This window comes from Harpia harpyja, chromosome Z (genome assembly GCF_026419915.1).
Source record: "Harpia harpyja isolate bHarHar1 chromosome Z, bHarHar1 primary haplotype, whole genome shotgun sequence".
NCBI classification, from domain to species: domain Eukaryota; kingdom Metazoa; phylum Chordata; class Aves; order Accipitriformes; family Accipitridae; genus Harpia; species Harpia harpyja.
In genome coordinates this window covers 77,827,123-77,850,395 of record NC_068969.1, presented here as the reverse complement: position 1 = coordinate 77,850,395, position 23,273 = coordinate 77,827,123, and the positions used below count along the sequence as shown (strand labels likewise).

Genomic DNA, 23,273 nt, shown 5'->3' with positions numbered 1-23,273 from the left:
GTTTTCTTTGTCAGTGTGGAAAAAGTGGTACAAAAGGTATGTGAAGAAGAATAGGAAGATCAAGAACCCAAGTATTCGGAAATTTGGGTTTATATCCAAATTTCACCACTTTATAAAGATTTTAATTAACACACATACTGGTCACATACCGGTTTTCTCGTAGACCGGTTGAGTTGTTCATCATCATGAGCTGTAATCCAATTACTCTTTCACCTTTCGCTTTCCAGTAACGTGTTGATTACATATGATTCAAGTCCTCATAATTCAGGAGTCTTTGGTTTCCTCTTGGTCCTTCCCATTAGGTTTATCATGAGTGCTGTAAGCTTAACCTATACTATGAATTTATATTCACAACACCCTAAGAAACAACCAGGGAAAAAACTCAGGCTTTAGAGGGGGAGCCGAGATGCAGACAAACTCGAGCCAAAAACCGTATCCTGCGTTTGGGATACCTGCGATCCGGTTTCTCGACGCGATGAAGAACTTGGCAGGGTCGAAGCAAAGCGCCGCTGGGCCCGGGGGGGAGGGGGGCAGCGTGTCGGCGGGGGTCCGCGGAGCGGGCGCCCAGCCCGGCTTTCGGGGCTCCCCGGGAGAGCCGCAGCGGAGGCAGAGCCGGTACTCGGCTGTCCCACGCAGGAAAGCCGCGCCTGCTGCCTTGCGGCAGCGTGCGCCTTTCAACACTGGGGGGGGCGAAGAACCACGCAAATCGCTGCCTAAAACGCCGGGGGTAAAGGACGGCGCCCCGGGAGCCGCCGCGCCCCGCCGAGGCGCCGCCCGCCCTCCCCGCCGCCGCCGCCGCCGCGGGACAAGGATCACCGGCGCCGGCGGGCATGGCGGCGTGGCGGGACCTGCTTTTCTCGCAGCTGGGCTCCGTCTGCCGCGGCGGCCGTGACTGGCGGGGGGGCGGCTGGCGGCACCCGCCCCACGAGCGCTGCGCGGCGGCGGAGGACCGCCGGCGGCGGCCCCCCCCGGCCTGGAGGCCGGCGGGGCGACCGCGAACCCGCGGCCCCGCAGGTGAGGGCGCTGCAGGCGGGGAGGGGAGGCGGGCGGTGGGCGGTGGGTGGTGGCGTGGCCGGGGGTCTCGCTGCTGCGCGGCCGGGGCCGGGCTGCCGAGCGCCCCGCCGCGCAGCGGGCGGCTGCCGGAGGAGCAGGAGTCGTTAGGGGCCGATCGATCCCCTTCGTCCTCCCCCGGGCCAAAGTCCCCTCGGCCTTTGAGAGAGAGGGAGGCATGTCCGGAGGGAGCGGGTGATGGCGGTAGGAGCACGGCGTCGAGCTGAAGCTTTTCTTTCTCCGGTGGCGTGCATTGCACTCGCCGCCTCGTGAGTGGCATTCGGGCACATCGGTAAACGGCATCAGACTTCACCTGACAGTCCAGGCGACCAGGGGAGAGAACAGATCTGTTGGGCTGATGGCAAAGAGAAGACTTCAGGCTGCTGGGGGCTGTTTTGCCAGTCATTGGGTGTCCCGGTGTCCGTGCCGATTCCCCACCCTGTGCTTCTGCAGATGTGGACTTGAGTGATCTTACTACGCACACATCTGCTTGTATTCTAGCAGCTGTGAAAGGCTTCCAGCAAAAAGGATTGCCCACGCTACAAGCGGGACGTTGCACAGGGGTTTTGTGGTAGTGCTGTTTGAATGCCACGAAGTTTACAACAGTTAGGTGTCACATGTAGGAGAAATGCCTCTGGCTCTAGTAAATTTTCACCGCGATGCTGACTGAAGCTGTTTTAAAAAAATTTAAAGACGAAACTTGTCATTTGGATGTTGGGCTTTTAAGAACACACCTCTGCTACTATAGATAAAATTGTGAGGCCGGGTGGTATTTCACACAGATCATGCTGTAGCAACATATCTAATGTATCCATTTCTGAAATACTTGCTGATGTGAGAAACATGTTTACAGTGGAATATGCTTTGTGAGTATTTTGGTTTATGAATATGATTTTCAAAATGCGCAGTATCTGCTTGTACACTAAGAAAAAAGATGCTACTGTTTTAAGTTGTGAACACCTGAAGTTAAACCACAAAATCCTTTTCTTGGTACCAAAATGGAGTTGACGGTTTTTAGAGATTTAGTGTATTTTCGACCTCCCAGGGCAATTGCAGTGTTATGTCTAAGAATAAGCTCATAATGATACAAGGCTGAAATGAGTTTAAGGAAGCATCATCATTGTTTTTTTAGTGAAAAATATGCTCTGAAGTTGTGAAATCAGTTTACAGACTTTTCTTTGATAAGTTTATATTATACTGTAACAACCTTATTTAAAGTAGTAACAGGCTTATATAGTATTATTAAAAAACACGAAAAGCAGCAAATAGGTTAGGTTATATTTGAACCTAAGTTTTCCTTAATCGTTTTGTGGCTTGATAAGGGACAAATGCTGAAGCTTTCTTGGCTGTTACAAGGTCAGGGGCACAGAAATTACCCAATAGTGAATGTGCTGAAGTATGCTGTCCCTGGAAGAAACCAGTATCAGGAAGAAAACATAAGAATCACACAGAACTGTACCAGAGAAAGACAGTTCTCTCTGAGCTCCACCTTCACCTTTTTTTTTTTTTTTTTAAACACTGTAGAGACAGGGAGCAGATAAGATAATTGTTACGTCTCCCCCCCCGACTCCTGCTCCCATTTGTGACCACCTAAGTGGAAGGCAAAAAGTCATGTAGTAGTTTTAAAAGAGCAGAAGGTAGATGAGTTTAAAATTTCTACAGCTCGTAAAGGAAAATGTGGTCTCAGTAAACATCTGTCTGTCCATGCATGCATGCAATTGTGCAGTGTGCACAGTACTCCATTCTGGGCTGCAGGTAACATCTTCAAAAGCATCTAAATGATTTATGTGCCTAGGTTCCAGTTTTCAAAAATGTTGTTGGCACGTAAAAGCGTAGGGCCCTCTGGGACCAGTGAAACTTTTTGTACATTGTGGCCGGGCAGCTGCAGCATATCACTCCTCTTGTCATCCCAAGGACTTCTTGTTCCTATCTGCATAACCACAGTGGGAGGTGCCCAGAGATAATAGAAAACAGGGTTTAATGGTCATGGTGTCAGAATTGTCCTTATTTATAGTATTGTCTTTAAAGTGGGGTTGCAGTACAAGATAGCGTGTCAGGGGAAGGCTGCAGCACTAAGAAGAGGAAGTCACTCCCTTCTTGTTGCTATCAGCACAACTCTGACCATGACTGGTGTTACAAATAGGATGGGCACAGACCATGCTGGACTGCTGTATTCCGTCTACAGTGTCCATCAGCATGGATCTGATCTGGTTACATCTGCTGAAGCTGAACAAAACCTTCCCAGGAGGAAAATCTACATGAACTATGTGCAGTACTCTTCCTACTTCTTTTCCTAAATAAGTCATTCCTTCATCCTGCCTTTTCATGGCTCAGTTAATCTTAAATTTATTTTTCACTCAGTAGCATCATGTCAGCTGAAAAGGTGGGTCCCCCCACAGGTGTCCCCCAGCAAGCTGATCCATAGGCTTTTGGGTGCTATCTGGGGAGGTGGTAGGTCCAAGCTGGGTAATCCGCTTTTTTTTGAGAAGTGTACTAATGAGTTCAACACTCTTCAGGCAGTTCATAGCACAACGGAAAGCTGAGGTGGCCATGATTTAGCAAGTTTTGATTTTCCCTCAGTGTTGTTTTCAGACTGGCTCTATCAACTGTTGTGTAAAACTTCTCTGATTCTTGCAATACGTAAACGTATGTCTGTGTAACATGCATACTAGGTGAACCCTTGTGATCCGCTCTGTGTGCTTTGAATTACCAGTTCTTTTGCTTTACATTCTCATCTCTAACATTTTACCTCAGTTTTTGAAACTGGTCGCACCTTCTCCTGCCCCTTTGAGGGGGTGTAGCTCTAAGTAAAGTGCTTAAGCCTTAAGAAAGGCAGGATTTATTAAGCACTTGTCTTCATCCTTTCCGTAGGGCTGGTGTTGCTTTGCATCTCTGCCCAAGTGCCATTGCTGGTACGCACTGTTCAGAGTTGTCCTGTTCCCTCTGTCTGTCCTACAGGAACAGAAGGAGGCATCTAAAAACAGGTTAGGGGGTTTCTTGCTGTCCTTTTCACCGGGTCAGAAGCTGGATGCTGTTGTGCTGCATGTTGATGAATGCAAATCAAAAAAAAGGGTTTTTTAAAACCCGTTGGTGGTGTGGTATCTTGTTGTCACTGTTTCCAAGTCAAATATCCTTGGGTTGCTAATGAAATGGGTGCTCCTGTTGTCATAATGATGAAACTCTGCACAGGAACTGTGACAGGGCAAACACTCTTCTCCCAGCCTTTGGTGGTTTCAGGTGTAATGGTCTGGAACTTGGTAAACAGCCATGGCTGCACCTTGGTGCCAGCCCTGTGGTGTCAAAAGATAACATGTTTTCATTATAAAAGGGGTTTCCTAGCTGCCATGTAGTGGTAGGGATTACACAGAGGTGAGGAGGGACTTGGTCACATCTGTAAAGGGTTGGTAGTCTGTTGTGACTGTAGTGTCAGTCAGGTTAGGCTGCATTGCTGAGGTCGGACTGTGGATATAAATTTTTTACCAGCCTGGCTGGGGTGGGACGATCCCAGGTGTGATCACAGTCCTACTGCTATGAACTACTGTATTTGGTTACATTATATTAGCGCAATTTAACCTCCAAACAGGGGTAGAGGAGGTTCTACTAGAACATCCCAAGTGCTTACGAAATACATCTGTCCCTCTGCCCGCTGGCTTGCCAGTGTTTTGGAAAGGCTGGGTAGCGGTGCCATGCAGCCTCAGCCCTCTCAGCAAGCTCGCCCTGTCCCTGCTTCTTGCAGCACCCTCCTTGCCCCTGCTCTGGCCCTTCCCTCACCCCTTGTGCCGGCGCAGCTCACAAGACTGTCCAAACACAGATGCAGCCAGGCAGCTTGGTGAGCAGGGAGTGCTCCCAGGAGGCTGGGTGGGCTTTGGGACTGCCACCCAGGGAAGAGGAGTTGGCAGCAGGATGGAGCAGAGGCCTTTTAGGTGGCAGGGTAGTGTGCCTGGGAGAGCAGCCTGGCGTGGTGGGGGCCAGGAGTTGCAGCCCGGCTTGGTGCAGGAAGGGCAATGGTGGTGGCTGCCAGGTCGTCCTGTGCAGCCCGGCATAAACCGCAACCGCAGCTGCTCCTCGCTGCCTGGCCCTGGGGAAACCCAAGCCTTTGGGGATCCCTTTGTCTGCTGTTGTAACCTCCAGTGCAACAAACCAGGTGATAAGGCTGGCGTTGCAGAATGTGTCTTGGCACACGAGGCCGAAGGCGTGGGAAGACCCAGTGGAGAGCCCGAGAGTGTGTTCAGATGGCCTCTGTGGCAAAGGGGCAGAAGGATATTTCCATCCCCGCAGTCCCAGGCAGCTGCTCACAGGCCGTGGCCGGCTCTTCTTCCAGCTGGGTCGAGGCAGCTGTTTGTGGGTCTGCAGCATTCGGTGGGTTAACGGTGTGACTTACATTTAAAAGCAAGACAGCACACAAAGAAAAGGGGTTTTTTTGTGCAAGGTGGTGGGGTAGGCAGAGCCGAGGAGAGTGGTGAGCCACAGCTGGGTGGAAAATGCAGAGGTGGGACCATACCTTCAGCCTCCTCAGAAATCATCCAAGCTGTGCTCTCTCTCTCTCTTTGGAAAATGGTATTTCAGTCCTGTAGCAGTCTGCCTGTCTTGCAGTGTGTGGGAGGGCTGCTGTACATGGCTGTCAAACCCATGAAGATTTTACTACTGTGTGAGACAAGCAATGGAGCAAAAAGAGCAATGCTGACAGGAGTGACAGTGAACAGTCATGTGTGGGTCGCTCACATCCTTTAATCTTCATAGTATTACTGTTTAATACAGATTGCTATCAAGTTGTGAGGTACTGGGGCCCTTCATGCTTCGGCCAGCTGAATTTTGCTAACTACGTTTGTTTTCCACTTTGGATACTTTAGATATATCCTGTCTTCAGAGAGTCACCTCTCTAGTCAGTATTAATCCCTGTGTTGTGAAAATATTAAACAAACAAAGGAAAGCTCTGAAATTTACCAGCAGATAAGTTTCTTATCTTCCTCCTCCTGGTTTGGGAAGAGCTTTATGCTGTATAATTTTGAATCCTTTGATGGAGGAATGCGTTTGTAATAGCAGCGGGTGGTTGACCTCTGTGATCGCTCAGTGCCAGGTAGGTGAGACCCAGTTTCAAAAATAGTGAGTTGATGAGCTCTTTGCTAACATCAAGTGCTGAACAAAGAAGCAGCACTGGCTTCCATTGATCCCAAAGTGGAAATCTGAGCAAGACTCGAAGCATTGTATTGACCCTCTGAATAACACATCTGAAACATCATTTTCTTATGGCTACCTGGATTTTCACTTCTTTAAAATGACTTACAACAAGATCATTTCAAAGGGGATATGTAACTTGCCTTGAATTTGTGGGATTTTCTGATTATTTTGCATTAGTTAATAAAAGAAGACCAAATGCTTCATTTTCCTTGGGATATGAATGGTACTAATGGCTTCCAAATACTGTCTTTGAGACGGGCAGGAGTGTTCATTAAGGAAGCCCTGCAACTTTTGTCTCCGAAAGACACACAGTAAAATAAGGCCATTCTTATATTTAAGGATTTATAATAATTTGCAAATATAGTTTGGATTAATTTGCCATTTCTTGCTCCATTAGTGGTGCCTGCTCTTGTTTGCCACAAGTTTTGTGTGTCTTTTATAATTTATTCTGCTATTCAGACTGTTTTCCATCAATTAAAATCTTTAGAAAATGTCTCTCTGTATCTGTGTATGACTAGCTTGTTCAATAATCCACATTTTATGCTGATCATTGAATTGGCTTTATAAAAGCAGAAGATACACAGTATTATATTCTATTTTAATGCTGGCAATGTAAGATAAAAGTCACCTTATAGCAAGGTAGCTGCCATTAGCTTTAAGCACAGATTTTTTCATTGCACGTATGGACCACAGTTATGAAACAGCCAGATCCAAACTTTCTCAACAGTCGCTGTGCTTCTAGAGCAGTGGGTTTTGGAGTGGCCTATTTTAGGTGGAAGGCCGAATTATGTTTCATGCCACAGAGACTATTCCAGCTGGGGAATAGACCAGGAAACCTGTTCTTAAGTAATTCGCAGATGTCTAATGCCAAGATAGGATTTTTAGCAATGCTTTGGGGGCCTGTTTCAAGGATAGGTCTGAGGAAGATAAATGTGATTTGAGATTTCTTGTGTAGAGCTCATTTGCGAAAGCCTGGGCTGTTGGCAGAAATGTTAAAGGTGAGGGCCTTTGTGGCCTTCCCCCTCTAGTCTAGTGCCATGGGCTGTGCAGGGGGACAGGAGAGTCTGCTCGGAGCCTACAGCTGCAAACCAGGAGTCCCTCCATGAGCGCCTCCACCCTGAGCTGGCTGTGCTCTTGGGGCAGTGCTGTTTGATGTGTTTTTCCAAAACATTACATGTTCAGGGGTAGCAGAAAGGCTTAATAGATTAGTTAATAAACTTAAAAAGTAAAAAGTAATAAATTAATTAAAGGCCTAGTCTTTCAGACTGGGCTAAGCTTTCCACCTGTTGTCTAGCTCTGTGCTCCAGGGGTCAAGCTGGAGCTTCTTTGACAAGGTAAGAGTTTTGTATTTAGTATTTCCTGCATTTTGTTGTCATGACCCCACTGCTATTTGCGTCTGTGTTACAAAGCCAGGCTGTTGTCCTCTGACAGGGTAGCCTGAACACAAGGGAATTGTAGAAGACCTGAGAGTTTGTTGAAAACCTCACATTGGCTTCATATTTTATTGCACATGACCCTGGAGTTTTACAATGCACTTCTACCCTATGTGGATCCAAAGTGGTGTTCTTTGTTACAGTCAGTTGTTATATTACTTCATACTGTAAGCATGCATGTAATGGATGCTGAACCAGAAAGTTCCTGCGCTGAAAAGCTTATGCAAGACAGCCTGTTAAGTTGGAAATCTCTTTAATGCTGGCAGTAATTTACCAGTTGCCATGGGATGCAGAAATACTGCTGAAGTCCTGTTTTTCACTTAAGAATTATTATGCATAAAATGATGGTACCTGCAAGTCCACCTTAGCTTTTATGGCTCAGGAAGAGTTTCCAGGGGTAAGGGTTCAAGAGATACCAATGTGCTTACAGGCTGAGCTCTTGTGAAATAGTCTTGAGTGTTAGCTTATGAGAACTCTGGCTGCATTTCAGGTATCTAATGTTCTTGCAAGTGACTTGCTCTATGTGTAGTTAATTTTTAAAAGGGTTTAAGATATTTTAGGACGCTGTGCTGAACACAGAGGCTGGATTTTTGCAGTGGCTGTAATAAGGGGAAGTTCTTCTTTCCTTCCCCTCATTGTGTACTTGAATAAGGGTGGGTCAAACACTATGCTACACTGACTACTCACAGATATGCTTTCACCTGAAAATGGTGTCTCCCTCCTTCCCAGGCACTGAAAATCAGTTTTGGATCTTTCGGGTATTTCTAATTCTTGCCATCAGCAGTACAGGTTCTTTACAGGTACTGTATAAGTATACTGGAGTCATGAGGCAAATGTATTAGCCCCAGGATTATCTGTTGCTATTTAATGAGTATTTGCTTTCATCCAAGCATTTTGAGGGTAACAAATAATTTCCTCACTGGAAAAAAGAGTTATGTGATGTGTAACTATACTGGGTTTTTTGCTAAGATTCTGCCAAACGTGCTCAGCAATGCAGAAATATTGGCTCTAATAGTTAAGGTCTTTAGGAAAACCCAAATTCTTGAGAGGTGACATAGAAAAGTGGTTCTGTGTAGTGGATTCACTATACACACAGTGTATGCAGAGCTGAGGCATGGTGCTTGGCAGCAGTTTTCAGCTCCTGAAGTAGAGTTTTGGCTAAGACACAAGATAGAAATTATTGCTCTCTGTTACCAGTACAAATTTTTTGCAGTTTCAGTAAGTGACTTAGCACTTGATTGTTCTGGCTAGTTTCCAGCACAACTGTACTTTGCCTAAATGAACTAACCTGTTACTTAAACTGGCTAGTCATTATATGATTTCTCATTATCTGCCCCTGTCTGGATCTACAATGTGTCATTAAAGGCAGTTGATCCTGCTTTGTCCAATAAATGGTTATATTTCAATAATGGATGAAGTTATTCTGACACAGAGGTGTGTGCCTCTTAATTTCCTTTTGCAGGGAATTGAACAGTGTCTGGAGCAGCATGCTGTTTCATTAGAAAATGTGTGTATCTGTGCCTTTCACCCCAAAGGGAACATAAGTACAGCTAATGGTACTAAAAATTTGTCATGTAGTATTGGCACTGTAACCTAGTTTTCCTGAGTTTGGTACTCCACCAATGAACAGTGCTTATTGTCTGGTCTTGAAGGGGCTGAATGTTTCTTGCAGATCTTAGTTTAGTAAATCTCATTCTGAGCAGGACAAATGCACATTAGCCCCTACTTATCAGTGTTTAATTGGTGCAGTGCATCTAAAGGCTTTGACTCTGGCAAGTCCTTTACCGGGGGGGGGGGGGGGGGGGGGGGCGGGGCAGAAGAAAGCAGCAGCAGCAGCAGCGGAAGCATTCACCCGTTTGCGCTGGATGGGTGGGTGGTGGAATCAGTGGGGCCACCAGTACAGCAGGTGATCTCAGGGCTACGTCGCCCCATCCTCTGAGACTGGTGAGCCAAGCGCTGCGTACCTGCTCCGTGACCCTGGCATGACGGTGGCATGGTCACTTGCCTCGCTGATGGCACCCCTGGATTTTGGAGGACAGATACCTCCCTGCTAGGCTGGATTTTTAGGTTTTGTCTACTCTCACTTCCCATAAGCAAGTGTTTGAAAGAAATGAGGGTGCAGGTGTTTCTCTAAATTTTATGCTCTTTCTTTACCTCTAGAAACCTTAATTTTTTGAACATTACTTACGTTTAACCAAATTTGACCTGACAGTGTCCCTTTAATACCATATTATGCAAGGATCTCAGACATTAAAGATATTGGAGAAGTGATTAAAAGCAATTTTCTAAAAACTACTCATGTGCCTTAAATTTCAGAGCCAAACTCTTGCCACTCCATTGACTAAATCAGTCTAGAAATCTCCAAAGCCTCTTCTGTGGCAGGGAAGTATAAGCAGCAATCCTAATCCTCAGACTGGCGAGAAATGAGAAGGCAAAACTCCCAAACACAGGTCTCAGGACTTTCTGGAAGGAAAATTGGAAGGAAAACTGCAATATAAACTTGGCTTCAGGTCTTCTGTATATCAGAAGAGAAATTTGCCAGTAAGAAGTAACATGTAGGTGTATTTTTGACTCCTTTCGGGTTTGGTGGTAGAAAGGATATGGGTTCATGCTGGCTGAGGTGTATGTACCTCACTATAGTGACGGGAGAAGTTTTAATTTGTTGTTGAAGTTTAATTAAATTATGACAGTTTTGAAATGTTAGCCAGAGTTTTATGAGAGGAGGTATACATGTTACAGAGGTCTTTTACGAAGATAGGAATCAAGAGCAAACAAATAGCAGTTCAGAAGTCTCTTTTCATTTGTACTTGCCCAGCCCTCAAGTCAAAAAGCATGAAGGTTTAAAACCCTTTTCCTGGTTATACAATTAGCTTAGAAACCTAAGTAAAGCCTTAGATTAAGAAATGAATGTTATTGTTATGGTGTAAATTTTATGTACTAAGTGAAGATTTCACCTTACATAAAATTAAGAATAATGGTAAATGTGTTGCATTTCACAGTGTTTCAGTTTTGAGATTTGTGCTTCATAGGATGAAATACAGTGATACAGTCTTGTACTTTATTTTTTTCCTATGGTTGATTGGAATTTCAATATATATTTATTTTTAAGTAGTACCATCTGTTCAGGAACTTCATTAAACAAAAAATGGTGGACTTTGCAAACAATGTTTTTTGCTATATTCACATATTTATCATTTGAGATGAAAACAAATGCTAAAGTTACAGCCTTCGTCAGGATCATATACAGATGATATGCTATCTAAGTACTGCTTTTTAAAATGTAAAAATTACAGGAAGCAAGGAGGTGAAAGAGTGCAGTATAGGCAACACTCTGGCAAACACTTTATATAAACAAGCAAAGTTTAATCTTGAAATATCTGTATGGGTAGGTACTATGTTTCTTTGGAGATCAGGGTGAAAACTCCCAGTATTGTATCAATTGCACTTTGAAATGTTGTTTTCAGTCCTATTTACTGAGAATCCTGGAGTTACCTGAAGTGAGTGCTGTGCTAGTGGAGTCTCTGTGCCACTGGGTAAGGTGCATCCTTGGTGCTTTGAGATTCAAAGATCAAGTAAATTTCATAGCGATCTTGTTCATCTGAAATAAATGGGAATTTTGTCAATGACCACTTTAGTAGCAAGGTTAGATTCATGGCATGTGATCCAAAGCTGTAGGAGTTTTTTTCCATTGGCTTTGTTGGACCTTGAGCCCGACCCATTGTGACTAGAGTGGCCTGAGCAGCTGTGGAGCGTGTTCATCGTTGCCCTTCCTGCCTCAGTTGCAGACAAACATAGGTGTTTTTGGACCAAATTGAAAAAGGATACACGAAACATCCAGAATTTTAAGCATTGATATTTTTGTCTTAACCCCCAACCACCCTCCAAAATCTAAAAAAAGAGAATTTTTTAAAAAAAGGTATGTTTTTTAGAAGACAGTTTAGATGTTCAAAAAGTTGACAGTAGAGAAGAAGCCTTTTCATCTCCCATATTAGATGTTGTAACTTCAACTCACACAATGTATTGCCATCACTGAGGACTGCAAGTTATATTTTGGTTTGAGATAACCACACCAAACAGCTGTTGTGTACCAGATGACCTCTCCTCCCTTTAAAATTATTGATTTATGTTTTGTCTTGTGTCATGTAACTTTATGATGAGGAACACTAAGCTTTAGAGATAAAAAACTTCTTTGACACCTCTTTTCAAGTGTATTCACATGTGGATTAGCTGAGTGCCAGTGCCTTGCTCAGCTGGCAGCATGTTTTGCTGGTGGTGCCTAGGCTGATGCAATGCTTCCCTGTTACGCTGGACTGTATATCTCCAGTGCTGGCCTTCACACCTGGAAAGATACCCAGATAACGCTTGATTTCCAGAATGTGTCATGCTGGAGGTAAAGTAGCTGAAAGGAAGCTACCTGAGACTGTGCGATGCCAACAGGTTGCTCAAAATTACTTTGAACTACTAGTGCTCTTACTAAGTTAAAGTGACAGCAGCTGGATGTTGTTCTTCTCTCACAAGGCTGAGCATGTTGCCTCAGCAAATGCTGTAAGATCTGTCAGCCTCTTGGCTTTTCTGTCCCACCCTTTCCTGTTAATGAAAAGTTTGTTAAAGTTCATTCTCATCCAAGTCATCCCATAACGTAAAAAAAAATTTTTGTTGCCTAGTAGGCCTGCTTTATTAAGGATCATAATTCCATTCAGGAGATAAAAGAGATGTATTCTCTTTGATAAGAATTATTGCTGAACTCCATCCATAAAATGCTCCCAGCAGTACTCTTAATAAGTTGAATTACTGGCATTCTTGTGAACTGAATTATTTTCTAAGTCATTGTATGAAAGACACATTTTACAAACAAGTATGGACACAAATACTTACCATAAGTATTTTTAGAAGGTAGACATTTTGCAGAGGATCAATCATTTTTAAACATGAGGAGTGAATAAGGAGTCAATGTTTATTATTTGGTTACTGTTTGCTTTGTATGTCCACTGTGCCCTGTCCTAGATAGCTTGCTGTCTATGTAACAGATAGAGAGCAAGATGAACATGAGAAACAATGAGACAATGATGACAGGTATAATTGCATTTACTCTTCATGATAAAATACCTATTGCATGTTTCATTGTGGGGCTAGTTCCCTTTGACAACAAAAAAAAAAGCCTTTACTTCCAGTTTACTAAATTCAGTCCCAGAGATTTCAGATTTCAGCACCCAAACCCCATCCTTCCTTTCAGGGAATTTGATCCTGATAGACCTGAAGAGAAGGAGGTTTGAAGAGTCCCAGTGAGATTCTTTGAAAAAAAACTGTGTACCATAGTGACTGTTCAGTTTACTTGGCTGCAACAGGCTTCATGGAGACAGTTTTCACAGTGTCCCAGGAGGCCAGTGGGAAAAACGCACCTGACATGCACACTAAGTGCTAGGTCTAGTCTTTGGTCCCTGCTCTTGCATTTCGCAGTAGTCCTAGTTCAGCAAACATATAACCAGGATGAATCTATTCTTAACTCTGTGAAGAATAGTAAAAGAAGGAATCAACCATCTCTTTCAGGCAAAAAGAATTTCTTGCCTTTTTTGACACTTAGAGCTTTAGTAAGATTGCCATTTGCTAGTCTTCTGGCACAAGGAAAGTGCAGTCCTTTAAGCAGTTCTGATTCATCCTTACCACTTCCTCTATTGTATATGTTTTTGACAGATCCTCTAAATAATTTTCATGTTTATTAGTGAGGGGTGGGAAAATTTTAATATTGGTCTTTTTGTGGGGCTGTGTAAAACTTGGGGGTGAAGGGCTAGGACTGTTCAGAGCTGTAACTTCAGGTTATAGTGTTTGGTTTCATCTAACATTGTGATGGGAATCGTTCTGAGTTATGTGTTATGCATATACAGCCATGTAGATGTTATAGTGCATATTTTGGCTTTATGTTCTTAAGTTCAGCAATACAATTACATTTGAAATGTCTTTTCAGTCCCCCAAATCTTGGATCGAAGAGGTCTTCAGTAAAAGAGAATGTGTACACATCATTCCCAGTTCAAAAGATCCTCACAGGTAAAACAATGAATTTCACTTTATTTCTGTTACGTTTAGAAAGAATAATTTTTTATGGGCATTGTGTGTAACTTGGATGAAATTCTTTGCAGTTTTGCAATACCCCGGTTGGTGATTGCTGGTGTTTATGGGTCTTCATAGATACTGTCACCAGTACATTTTAAATGAGGCTGTTCGTCTGAATTAGAAATTGGCAATAATTGACCTTCCTAGGCTTCTTAGATGTGTTGCTCTCAGTCCAATAACCAAACCTGTGGTATGGCATCCAATTGAGAGATTGAGTTACACGGAGTTACTGCTGCACAGGAATTCTTAATCCTATACCACCACTTTCTCCCTTCCTCAGAATAATGCCTGCTGCTGATCACAGTCTTCTGAGATAGAGGTTTCTGGTCAGGCTGGTGTAGAGTGTGAAGAGTAAGGAAAATCAAATCCTCAACCTGTGTTTTAGGACTTGAGAAAGCAAACATAAGTTGGCATTCCAGTTTGTGTATCTAGTGGATGGTGTTGCCTAAATAAACTCGGTGAGATCACATTCAGAGGATGTAAACTTGTAATTTTGATCATATTGTTTTGAACACACGGATAGCGTACAGTAGATAAGATAAATAGCTCATCTATGAAATGCAGATTTGATATACAGTCTGAAATGCAAAACACCAAACAAATCACTGAAGTTACCCAGTCTGTCTTCCAGGGGTGAGTGCAGAAGAATACAGCCTTTAATGCTGTTGATGAGAATTTTTTCACAAGTGAGTTGATACTTTCTGAATACCATTGCGGATGTTTTCTTTTATACAAGCATATATTAATTATCCATCTTTTATCACAGGTGTCCTGCAGGATGCCAGGTGTGCCAGAATTTAATCAGGTAGGAGTGCATAAATAGGTATCTATGATTTTTATAATGACCTAAATTTAATGATAGGCATTCCTAGTCAAGGAACTAATGACAACAAAAATATCCTTCCTCTTATATCGTCAGAGTAGCATTTCTGGGGCTGTGCTGGTGAATGTTTAGCATAAACCTGGGTAAAATAAATTGTATGATAACCTTTAATTTATTTGCAATAGAAAATTTTATCCAAATACCTTGTGTGGATGAGTTTGTCTTAATCTTCTCCTGAGGAATGAAAGGCAGAAATATGGCTTTAAATGGGAGACAATTCCAGCTATATCCTGGGTAATATGAAGGAGAGTGAGACGAAAGCCATGGAGAACAGTAAGAATTATGGAAAGAGGAAGAACAAAATAAAGGGAGAAGAACACGGTGTAACCAAAACTAGCACTCAGTTGCCCAGGCGAGCAGCTCTGGTGCCGGCAGGATCTGCAGCAGAGGGCTCCAGCATCGTGCCGGGGGGGTTTCCCGAACCAGGGGAACCTCCGGGGAGCTGAGAGAACCACCAGGAGCCCGCAGTTTGTGCCACAGTGGTTGATGGGACCTGTGCAGGGCAAGGAGCGTTGGTGGCCAAGCCCCCACACCTATAAAAGAAGCTCCTGGGGAGCACCAGGGACCAGGTTGGGCAAAGAGGCCGTGGCGTGATGGCAGGGGCACAGTGCGGCGCGGCAGTTGGCATGGCAGGGCGTGCAGGAAGGGCGCTGAAGCTCTGCCAGCTCGACCAGGGAGCAATGGTATCCACCCAGCAGAAAGCCATGGCCTCCCTAAGCTCTGCACCTGCCCCAGCTGGTGCAGCTGCCCAGACAGAGCTCCAGTGGGCACATGCTGCCAGCCAGGTGCCAGGCTGCTGGCTGTGCCCTGCCGTCATGCCAGTACAGGACGGCAGCAGTGAGCACCGCTGTGGGAGGTGCGCCCAGGGAGAGGAACTCCTCCGCTTAGTGACAGAGCTCCGGGAGGAGGTGAGTAGGTTGAGGAGTATCAGGGAGTGCAAGAGAGAGACAGACTACTGGAATCGCACCCTACCTTCCCTGAAGCAGGCCCAACAGGCAGACAGGATGCATGATACGGAGGATTCCCTGTCCTCTCTCTGCCTGGCTGAACACAGTGACCTAAGGGATAGAGGGCAATGGCGACAAGTTCCTGCCTGGCGCAGCAGGCGCGTTCTTCTGTGACTACCCCACCTTCCCAGGTGCCCTTGCATAATAGGTACAAGGCTCTGCAAGTGGAATCAAACAATAATGAGGACAATGGTTCATCTAGCATGAAAGTGTTGCCAAGGTTAAGTCGGCCTACGCCCTGTGTCAAAACCACTTCCGTAAAGAAAAAAAGATGGGTCATTGTCATAGGAGACTCCCTTCTGAAGGGAACAGAAGGCCCAATATGCAGACCAGACCTACTTCATAGGGAAGTCTGCTGCCTCCCTGGGGCCTGGGTTAAAGATGTGAAGAGAAAGCTTCCTACCATGGCACAGCCCTCAGATTATTATCCATTATGGATTTTTCAGGTAGGCAGCGATGGAGTTGCAACAAGAAGTCCAAGGGCAATCAAGAGAAACTTCAGGGCATTGGGACAACTGGTTAAGGGATCAGGAGCCCAAGTAGTGTTCTCTATCCTTCCAGTTGCAGGGAATGATGAGGAAGAAACAGGAAGAGCCTGGGGTCAATGGCAGAATTTGGGGGTTTTTGATAATGGGTCAGTCTACACAACACCAGGCCTGCTGGCAGCAGACAGGGTACACCTGTCTTAAAAGGGGGAAAAGGAGCTTTGCACAGGAGTTAGCAGGGCTCATTGAAAGAGCTTTAAACTAAATTTGAAGAGGGAAAAGGATAAAACCAGGCTCACTAGAGATAAGCCTAGAGGCGGCATGCCAGTGTTTGAGGAACAGTGTGCTAGTGAGATCCTTTGGTCTGCCATCTCAGTGGAGGTAGGGGATGGAGATCCATGCGGCAGCAAAGACACAAGGGTTACTGAGGTGTTAGAAACCATGGAAGTGCCTGAAAGTCATCACGTAGGAATTAGGGCTTCTACCCATAAAAAGGTGGCAGGATCAGTAGCCCAACTGAAGTGCATCTACACCAATGCACTCAGCATGGGCAACAAACAGTAGGAGCTGGAAGCCATTGTGCAACAGGAAAACTATGATATAGTTGCCATCACGGAAACATGGTGGGATGACTTGCACAACTGGAGTGCTGCAATGGATGGCTATAAACTCTTCAGAAGGGATAGGCAAGGAAGGAGGGGGTGGGGTGGTAGCCCTGTATGTTAGGGAGTGTTTTTATTGTCTAGAGCTTAATGATGGTGACAGTAGGGTTGAGTGTTTATGGCTAAGAATCAGGGAGAAGGCCAACAGGGCAGATATTGTGGTGGGAGTCTGTTATAGACAACCCAACCAGGATGAATAGGCAGACAAAATATTCTATAAGCAGCTGGGAGAAGTTTCATGATTGCTAGCCCTTGTTTTCATGGGGGACTTCAACTTACCAGATGTCTGCTGGAAATACAATGCAGCAAAGAGGAAACAGCCTAGGAGGTTCCTGGAGTGTGTGGAAGATAATTCCCTGATACAGTGGGTGAGTGAGCCAACTAGGGAAGGCACCCCACTGGACCTGTTGTTTGTGAAAAGAGAAGGACTTGTGTGTGATGTGATGGTTGGAGGCTGTCTTGGGCCTAGTGATCACAAAATTATAAGAGTTTTCAATTCTTGGAGAAGTAAGGAGGGGGGGGTCAGCAGAACTGCTACCTTGGACGTCTGGAGGGCAGACTTTGGCCTCTTTAGGGGCCTGGTTGACAGAGTCCCTTGGGAGGCAGTCCTGAAAGGCAAAGAAGCCCAGGAAGGCAGGACATTCTTCAAGAAGGAAATCTTAAAGGTGCAGGAGCAAGCTGTCCCTATGTGCTGAAAGACAAGCCATCAGGGAAGAAAACCGACCTGTCTGAACAGAGAGCTTTGGCTGGAACTCAGGAAAAAAAAGAGAGTTTATGACCTTTGGAAAAAGCGACAGGCAACTCAAGAGGACTACAAGGATGTCATCAGGTTATGTAGGGAGAAAATTAGAAGGGCCAAAGACCAACTAGAACTTAATCTGGCTACTGCTGTAAAAGACAATGAAAAATGTTTCTATAAATACATTAACAACAAAAGGAGAGCTAAGGAGAATCTCCATCCTTTATTGGATGTGTGGGGAAACATAGTGACAAAGGGTGAGGAAAAGGCTGAGGTACTTAAAGCCTTCTTTGCCTCAGTCTTTAACAGTAAGACCAGTTGTTCTCGAGGCACCCAGCCCCCTGAGCTGGAAGACAGGGATGGGAAGCAGAATGAAGTCCCCATAGTCCAAGGGGAAATTGTTAGCGACCTGCTACACCACTTACTTAGACACACACATGTCTATGGGGCTGGATGGGATCCACCCAAGGGTACTGAGGAAGCTGGCAGAAGTGTTCACCAAGCCACTTTCCATCATTTATCAGCAGTCCTGGCTAACCAGGGAGGTCCCAGTTGACTGGAGGTTAGCAAATGTGATGCCCATCTACAAGAATGGCTAGAAGTAGGATCTGGGGAACTACAGGCCTGTCAGCCTGACTTTGTGCTGGGGAAGGTTATGGAGCAGATCGTCTTGTGTGCCATCTTGTGGCACATACAGGACAACGAGGCAATCAGGCCCAGTCAGCATGGGTTTATGAAAGGCAGGTCCTGCTTGACTAACCTGATCTCCTTCTATGACCAGGTGACACACTCAGTGGATGAGGAGAAGGCTGTGGATGTTGTCTACCTAGAATTTAGTAAAGCCTTTGACACTGTTTCCCACAGCATTCTCCTGGAGAAACTGGCTGCTCATGGCTTGGACGCACATACCCTTCACAGGGTTAAAAACTGGCTGGGTGGCCAGGCCCAAAGAGTTGTGGTGAATGGAGTTAAATCCAGTTGGTGGCCAGTCACAAGTGGTGTTCTCCAGGGCTCAGTATTGGGCCCAGTTGTGTTTAATATCTTTATCAATGATCTGGATGAGGGGATCAAGTGCACCCTCAGTAAGCTTGCAGACAACACCAAATTGAGTGGAAGTGTTGATCTGCTCAAGGGTAGGAAGGCTCTACAGAGGGATCCGGACAGGCTGGATCGATGGGCCAAGGCCAACTGTATGAGATTCAACAAGGCCAAGTGCCGGGTCCTGCATGTGTGTCGCAGCAGCCCCATGCAGCAGTACAGGCTTGGGGAAGAGTGTATGGAAAGCTGCCCGGCGGAAAAGGACCTGGGGGTGTTGGTCGACAGCCAGCTGAATATGAGCCAGCAGTGTGCCCAGGTGGCCAAGAAGGCCAATAGCAGCCTGGCCAATATCAGAAACAGTGTGGCCAGCAGGAGCAGGGAAGTGATTGTCACCCTGTATTCGGCATTGGTGGGACCCCACCTTGAATACTGTGTTCAGTTTTGGGCCCCTCGCTACAAGAAAGACATTGAGGTGCTGGAGCGCATCCAAAGAAGAGCAACAAAGCTGGTGAAGGGTCTAGAGAACACGTCTTACGAGGAGCGGCTAAAAGAACTGGGGTTGTTTAGTGTGGAGAAAAGGAGGCTGAGGGGAGACCTTATTTCTCTCTACAACTACCTGAAAGGAGGTTGTGGCGAGGTAGGTGTTGGTCTCTTCTCCCAAGGAACAAGCGATAGGATGAGAGGAAATGGCCTCATGTTGTGCTAGGGGAGGTTTAGATTGGATATTAGGAAAAATGTCTTCACCGAAAGAGTTGTCAAGCATTGGAACAGGCTGCCCAGGGAAGTGGTTGAGTGACCATACCTGGAGATGTTTAAAAGATGTGTAGATGTGGCACTTAGGGACACGGTTTAGTGGTGGACTTGGCGGTAATAGGTTAACAGTTGGACTTGATGATCTTAAAGGTCTTTTCCAACCTAAATGATTCTATGATTCTGTGAAAGATGGTAATAGAAACATCCCTGATGATATGTTTTCCGAAGGTTTTTCATCTTCTTTGCAGTGGGCTTTCTGAGTCCCTGCTTTTGGGAAGGCAAGCAACAAAAATTACATCACTTTGGTGCTTTTAACTTGTGTGTGGGTTTTTCAGACAGGTAGTATTTTCTGGCTTGTATTAATTAGTTGTTTTCAATCCAACATTTGTCATTTAGCTGGTGTTCCCAAATAGGTTTTGATGCTGTATGTTTTTGATAATGAATTATCAGTTGTTGGAACAAAATTTTTAACTTCCCTTGACATTGGTTTGTGTTAAAGGTTTCTGAAGGCTGAAGCAACAGGAAATAATGAGTTTCTGATAACTAAGAATTAGCAAGCTGGTGCAAACTAGTGCTGTCAACTGCATGAGCATGATTATTTGCTTTTTCATTATGTTACACATTTTATTTTGCTTCTAAGATTTATGTGAAACAAGAGTCACATTTTCCAAAAAGCAAATAAATTACTCCTTGAAATCAGATCACTGTAAAGGGCTGATATACAGAATAGTGTTGGCCTTGTAAGTAAGGCAAATGATCTGTGTGGTGTCTGTTCAGAAAGGGTCAACTCCCTCTGAGGAAATGGTTGCATGTCTATTTTGCTTTAGAGCAGAAGAATAGAGTTTCAAATATTTTTGCAGGTATTCTGGAAATAGAAATGCAGGGAGGATTTTAATGCTTCCTTCTAACCTGCCAATGCCCAGGTGGGTATCTAAGCTGAAGTTAACTTGTGCTTCAACATATAGGGGTTTAATCCTGTCTAAATTGAGCCTACAGTAGTTTGGCAGTCCTCCCCCTTCCCCCTGCAGAGTGACCATGTTGTTATTTGGTCTGGGAGAATTAACCTGGCCGGGTGGAAAACCAAACCAAGATTACCTTTCCACCAAATCAGCCTCCTAATCAAACACAGGTTAGCTGCATGAATGTGAATGCTACGGTGCGAGAGGGAGGAAGAGAAGCTGGAAGTGTGCACCCTGCAGGGTGGGTTTGTTTTTATCTTTCACCTTTCTCTGTAAGACATCCTGTACCTTTGTGGGTTTTTTATCTTGTAGGTGTTTCTTTCACTTTTCATTGAGCATTTTCATGCTGTTTAAATTAATGTGACTCCTATTTGTTGGTCTGTCTATATATGCAGAATGGGTGTGGGTGTCTGATGATCATTTCAGTCAGCCATTATGTTGCAAGTACATTTTTCAAATGTTAACTGTTCTTGTGTTCTTGTGTATCTTAAGGTGTACACAAAGCTTTGTTCTAGGAGAATTTTTCTGTTCCTAACGAGGGGAAATAATTTTCACATGAGTGTTATAACTGGTTATATTGTATTTATTAGATCAGCAACGAGACAGGTTTTGGACCTCCTGTGATCTGTAATTTTCCACAACAGTCCAAAAGTCATGTGAATGTACTTGATGCCTACTATAATTTGACATAATATTGTAGGCAAATGAAATCTGTTAATGATTTCTTATTTGCAAAGAACTTCTAAGGTTTGCAAACAGTTTATGAGTAGGTTATGCAACTGTTTGCTAATACTAAGTAGAATAACTCCATTTAGTAGTTGCTAATCAAATTCGAGTAACTTACTGGCACCTTTGTCTGTGCTTCTCTGGCGTGTTGAAGTGGCCTCTATCTACTCTTCAGTGCAGTGCTCACAAACACATCTCAGACGGCACCTAGATGTAGCATTCTCACTGCATGAATATTCATGAATCTGGTGCTGAACTTCTGCATCCTTACACATCTGAGATGTTCTCACAAATTGTCGCTATATCTGACCTTTTAGGCATATTCTTTGGACGCAATCTCTGAAGTGCTGCCTGCCAGGGCACCGGATTTTGTAATCTGGCTACTGCAGTAACTTTTGCCTCAGTGCGACCCTTTAGGTTTCCCCTTGTTGCTTGAAGTGTGACTTATCCAGAAGTCTTGCTTTTGTGTTACTGACATTGCTCCCTCCTTCACTAGTAGCCTAGTGAGCCTTTGAGGCAAAGAAGGTAAAGTCATTGCAAAGGCACAATAAATCAATTCATATGGTACATTCATAGGATTTCAGGATAGCTCAGGCGGGCAGGGACCTGGGGAGGTCTCCAGTCCCAGCCCCTGCCCAAAGCAGGCTTAGCTGGGGTGGTCAGACTGGGCTGCTCAGCACTTCACCCAGTTGGGGTGTGAAACCCCCAAGGCCAGAGAGAGCTCCCCATCCCCAGGCCCCGGCTTCATCGCTGGGCTGGTCTCCTGGGGAAAAGGCTTCTCCTTAACTCCAGCTTGAGCCTCCCGTGTTTCAGCTGTGCTGCTGCATCTTGCCTTCCCACCACACACCACTGTGAAGAGCCCAGCTGCATCTCCTCCATTCCCTCCTGTCAGTGCTGGAGATGCTGTTGGGTGCGCTTGAAACCATCCCTCCTCCCAGCTGGACCATCCCTGGTCCTGCAGCCTCTACTTGGAGGCCAAGGGCTCCAGCCCTGCCATCCATCACCAGGATGGTCACTCGCCCCTGGGGTCCCACCAGTTTGCTGGTTTCTGTTCTGTGTTGGGGACCAAACTGGAGGTGGTACCTAGACAGGGTGTGACAAGGACCAAGCAGAGGGCACAGTCCCTGCCCTCCCCTGGCTCTCGGGCCATGTCCTGCTCACACCACCACAGGCACTGCTGGCCCTCATTGCTGCCCGGGCACACGGGTGGCCCCGGCTCAGCTCACTGCCCACCAGCGCCCAGGGCCATGCCCCAGAGCTGCCCCTCCCCAGGGCTGCACTTGTCCTCCATCCCCTCCTCTAGGTCACTGGTGGAGATGCTGAACAGGACAGACCCCACACAGACTCTGCAGGACCCTGCTTCATACTGGCCTCCAGGCAGCGTCTGACCTAACAACCACCAACTTGTGAGCCCACCACCCAACCAGGTCCTCACCCACCAATGTGTCCTCCCTCCCAGACGGTAATGTCACAGCCCAGGTACAAGAATATTAGGGGATACAGTGCCAAAAGCCTGGCTAGAGCAGAGGTAGGTGTCATCCACTGCTATCCTAGCCTGGCTAGAGTGGAGGTAGGTGGCATCTGCTGCTGTCGTCTCATCCCCACGATTTTGTCGCAGAAGGCAGTCAGGTGAGTCAGGCATGATTTACCCTTGGTAAATCCTTGCTGACTGCTCCCTGTTGCTGTCTAGTCCCTGCTGTGCCCAGGCATGGGCTTCAGGAGGACATGCTCCTTGATTTCACTTGGGACTGATGGGAAGCTGGCCGTCCTGCAATTCCTTAGATTGGCTTTTGCCCTTTTTTGAAGGCAGGTGTGACATTTGCCTTTCTCCGACTGTTGGAGACTTCCCTGATCTCCATGACCTTTGAGAGCTGATGGAGAATGGCTGCACAAGGACATCAGCCACCTCCTGCAGCACCCTGGGGTGCAGCCTGACAGGTCCCAGGCACATGTGTGTGTCAAGTGCTCCCAAGTGATCCCGACTCAACCATCATCCTTGTCTGGTAGCTCTTCTCCTCCTTGAGCCCTGTCACTATGCACACAGCACAAAACCTTACAGAAAAAAACCTGAGACAGCTGTATGTTATGTTCTGCTTTGGTTTCCTCAACCTTCCTAAGAGCCACTTAGTCTTGGCTTTTGACCTCTCAAGTATCTCAGGAGTCCTTAGCACCTTGTCCCTTCCTGCTAGATGGCTAGAGAGTGAGTGTGCCAGCTTGGAGCAGAGCATGAGCTATTTGGGAAACACCAGTCC

General features: G+C 45.6%; 1 protein-coding gene across 1 annotated transcript in view; it reads left to right on the top strand.

The window, feature by feature from the left end:
* Positions 1 to 406: 406 nt before the first annotated feature.
* TRPM6 (transient receptor potential cation channel subfamily M member 6) overlaps positions 407 to 23,273 on the top strand; it is a 98,502-nt gene continuing 75,635 nt past the window's right edge. Inside the window, exons 1-4 of the mRNA XM_052776589.1 lie at positions 407 to 615; positions 864 to 1,014; positions 13,624 to 13,703; positions 14,536 to 14,574. Coding sequence (XP_052632549.1) covers positions 407 to 615; positions 864 to 1,014; positions 13,624 to 13,703; positions 14,536 to 14,574 — 479 coding nt within the window. The remainder of the gene's footprint in view (positions 616 to 863; positions 1,015 to 13,623; positions 13,704 to 14,535; positions 14,575 to 23,273) is intronic.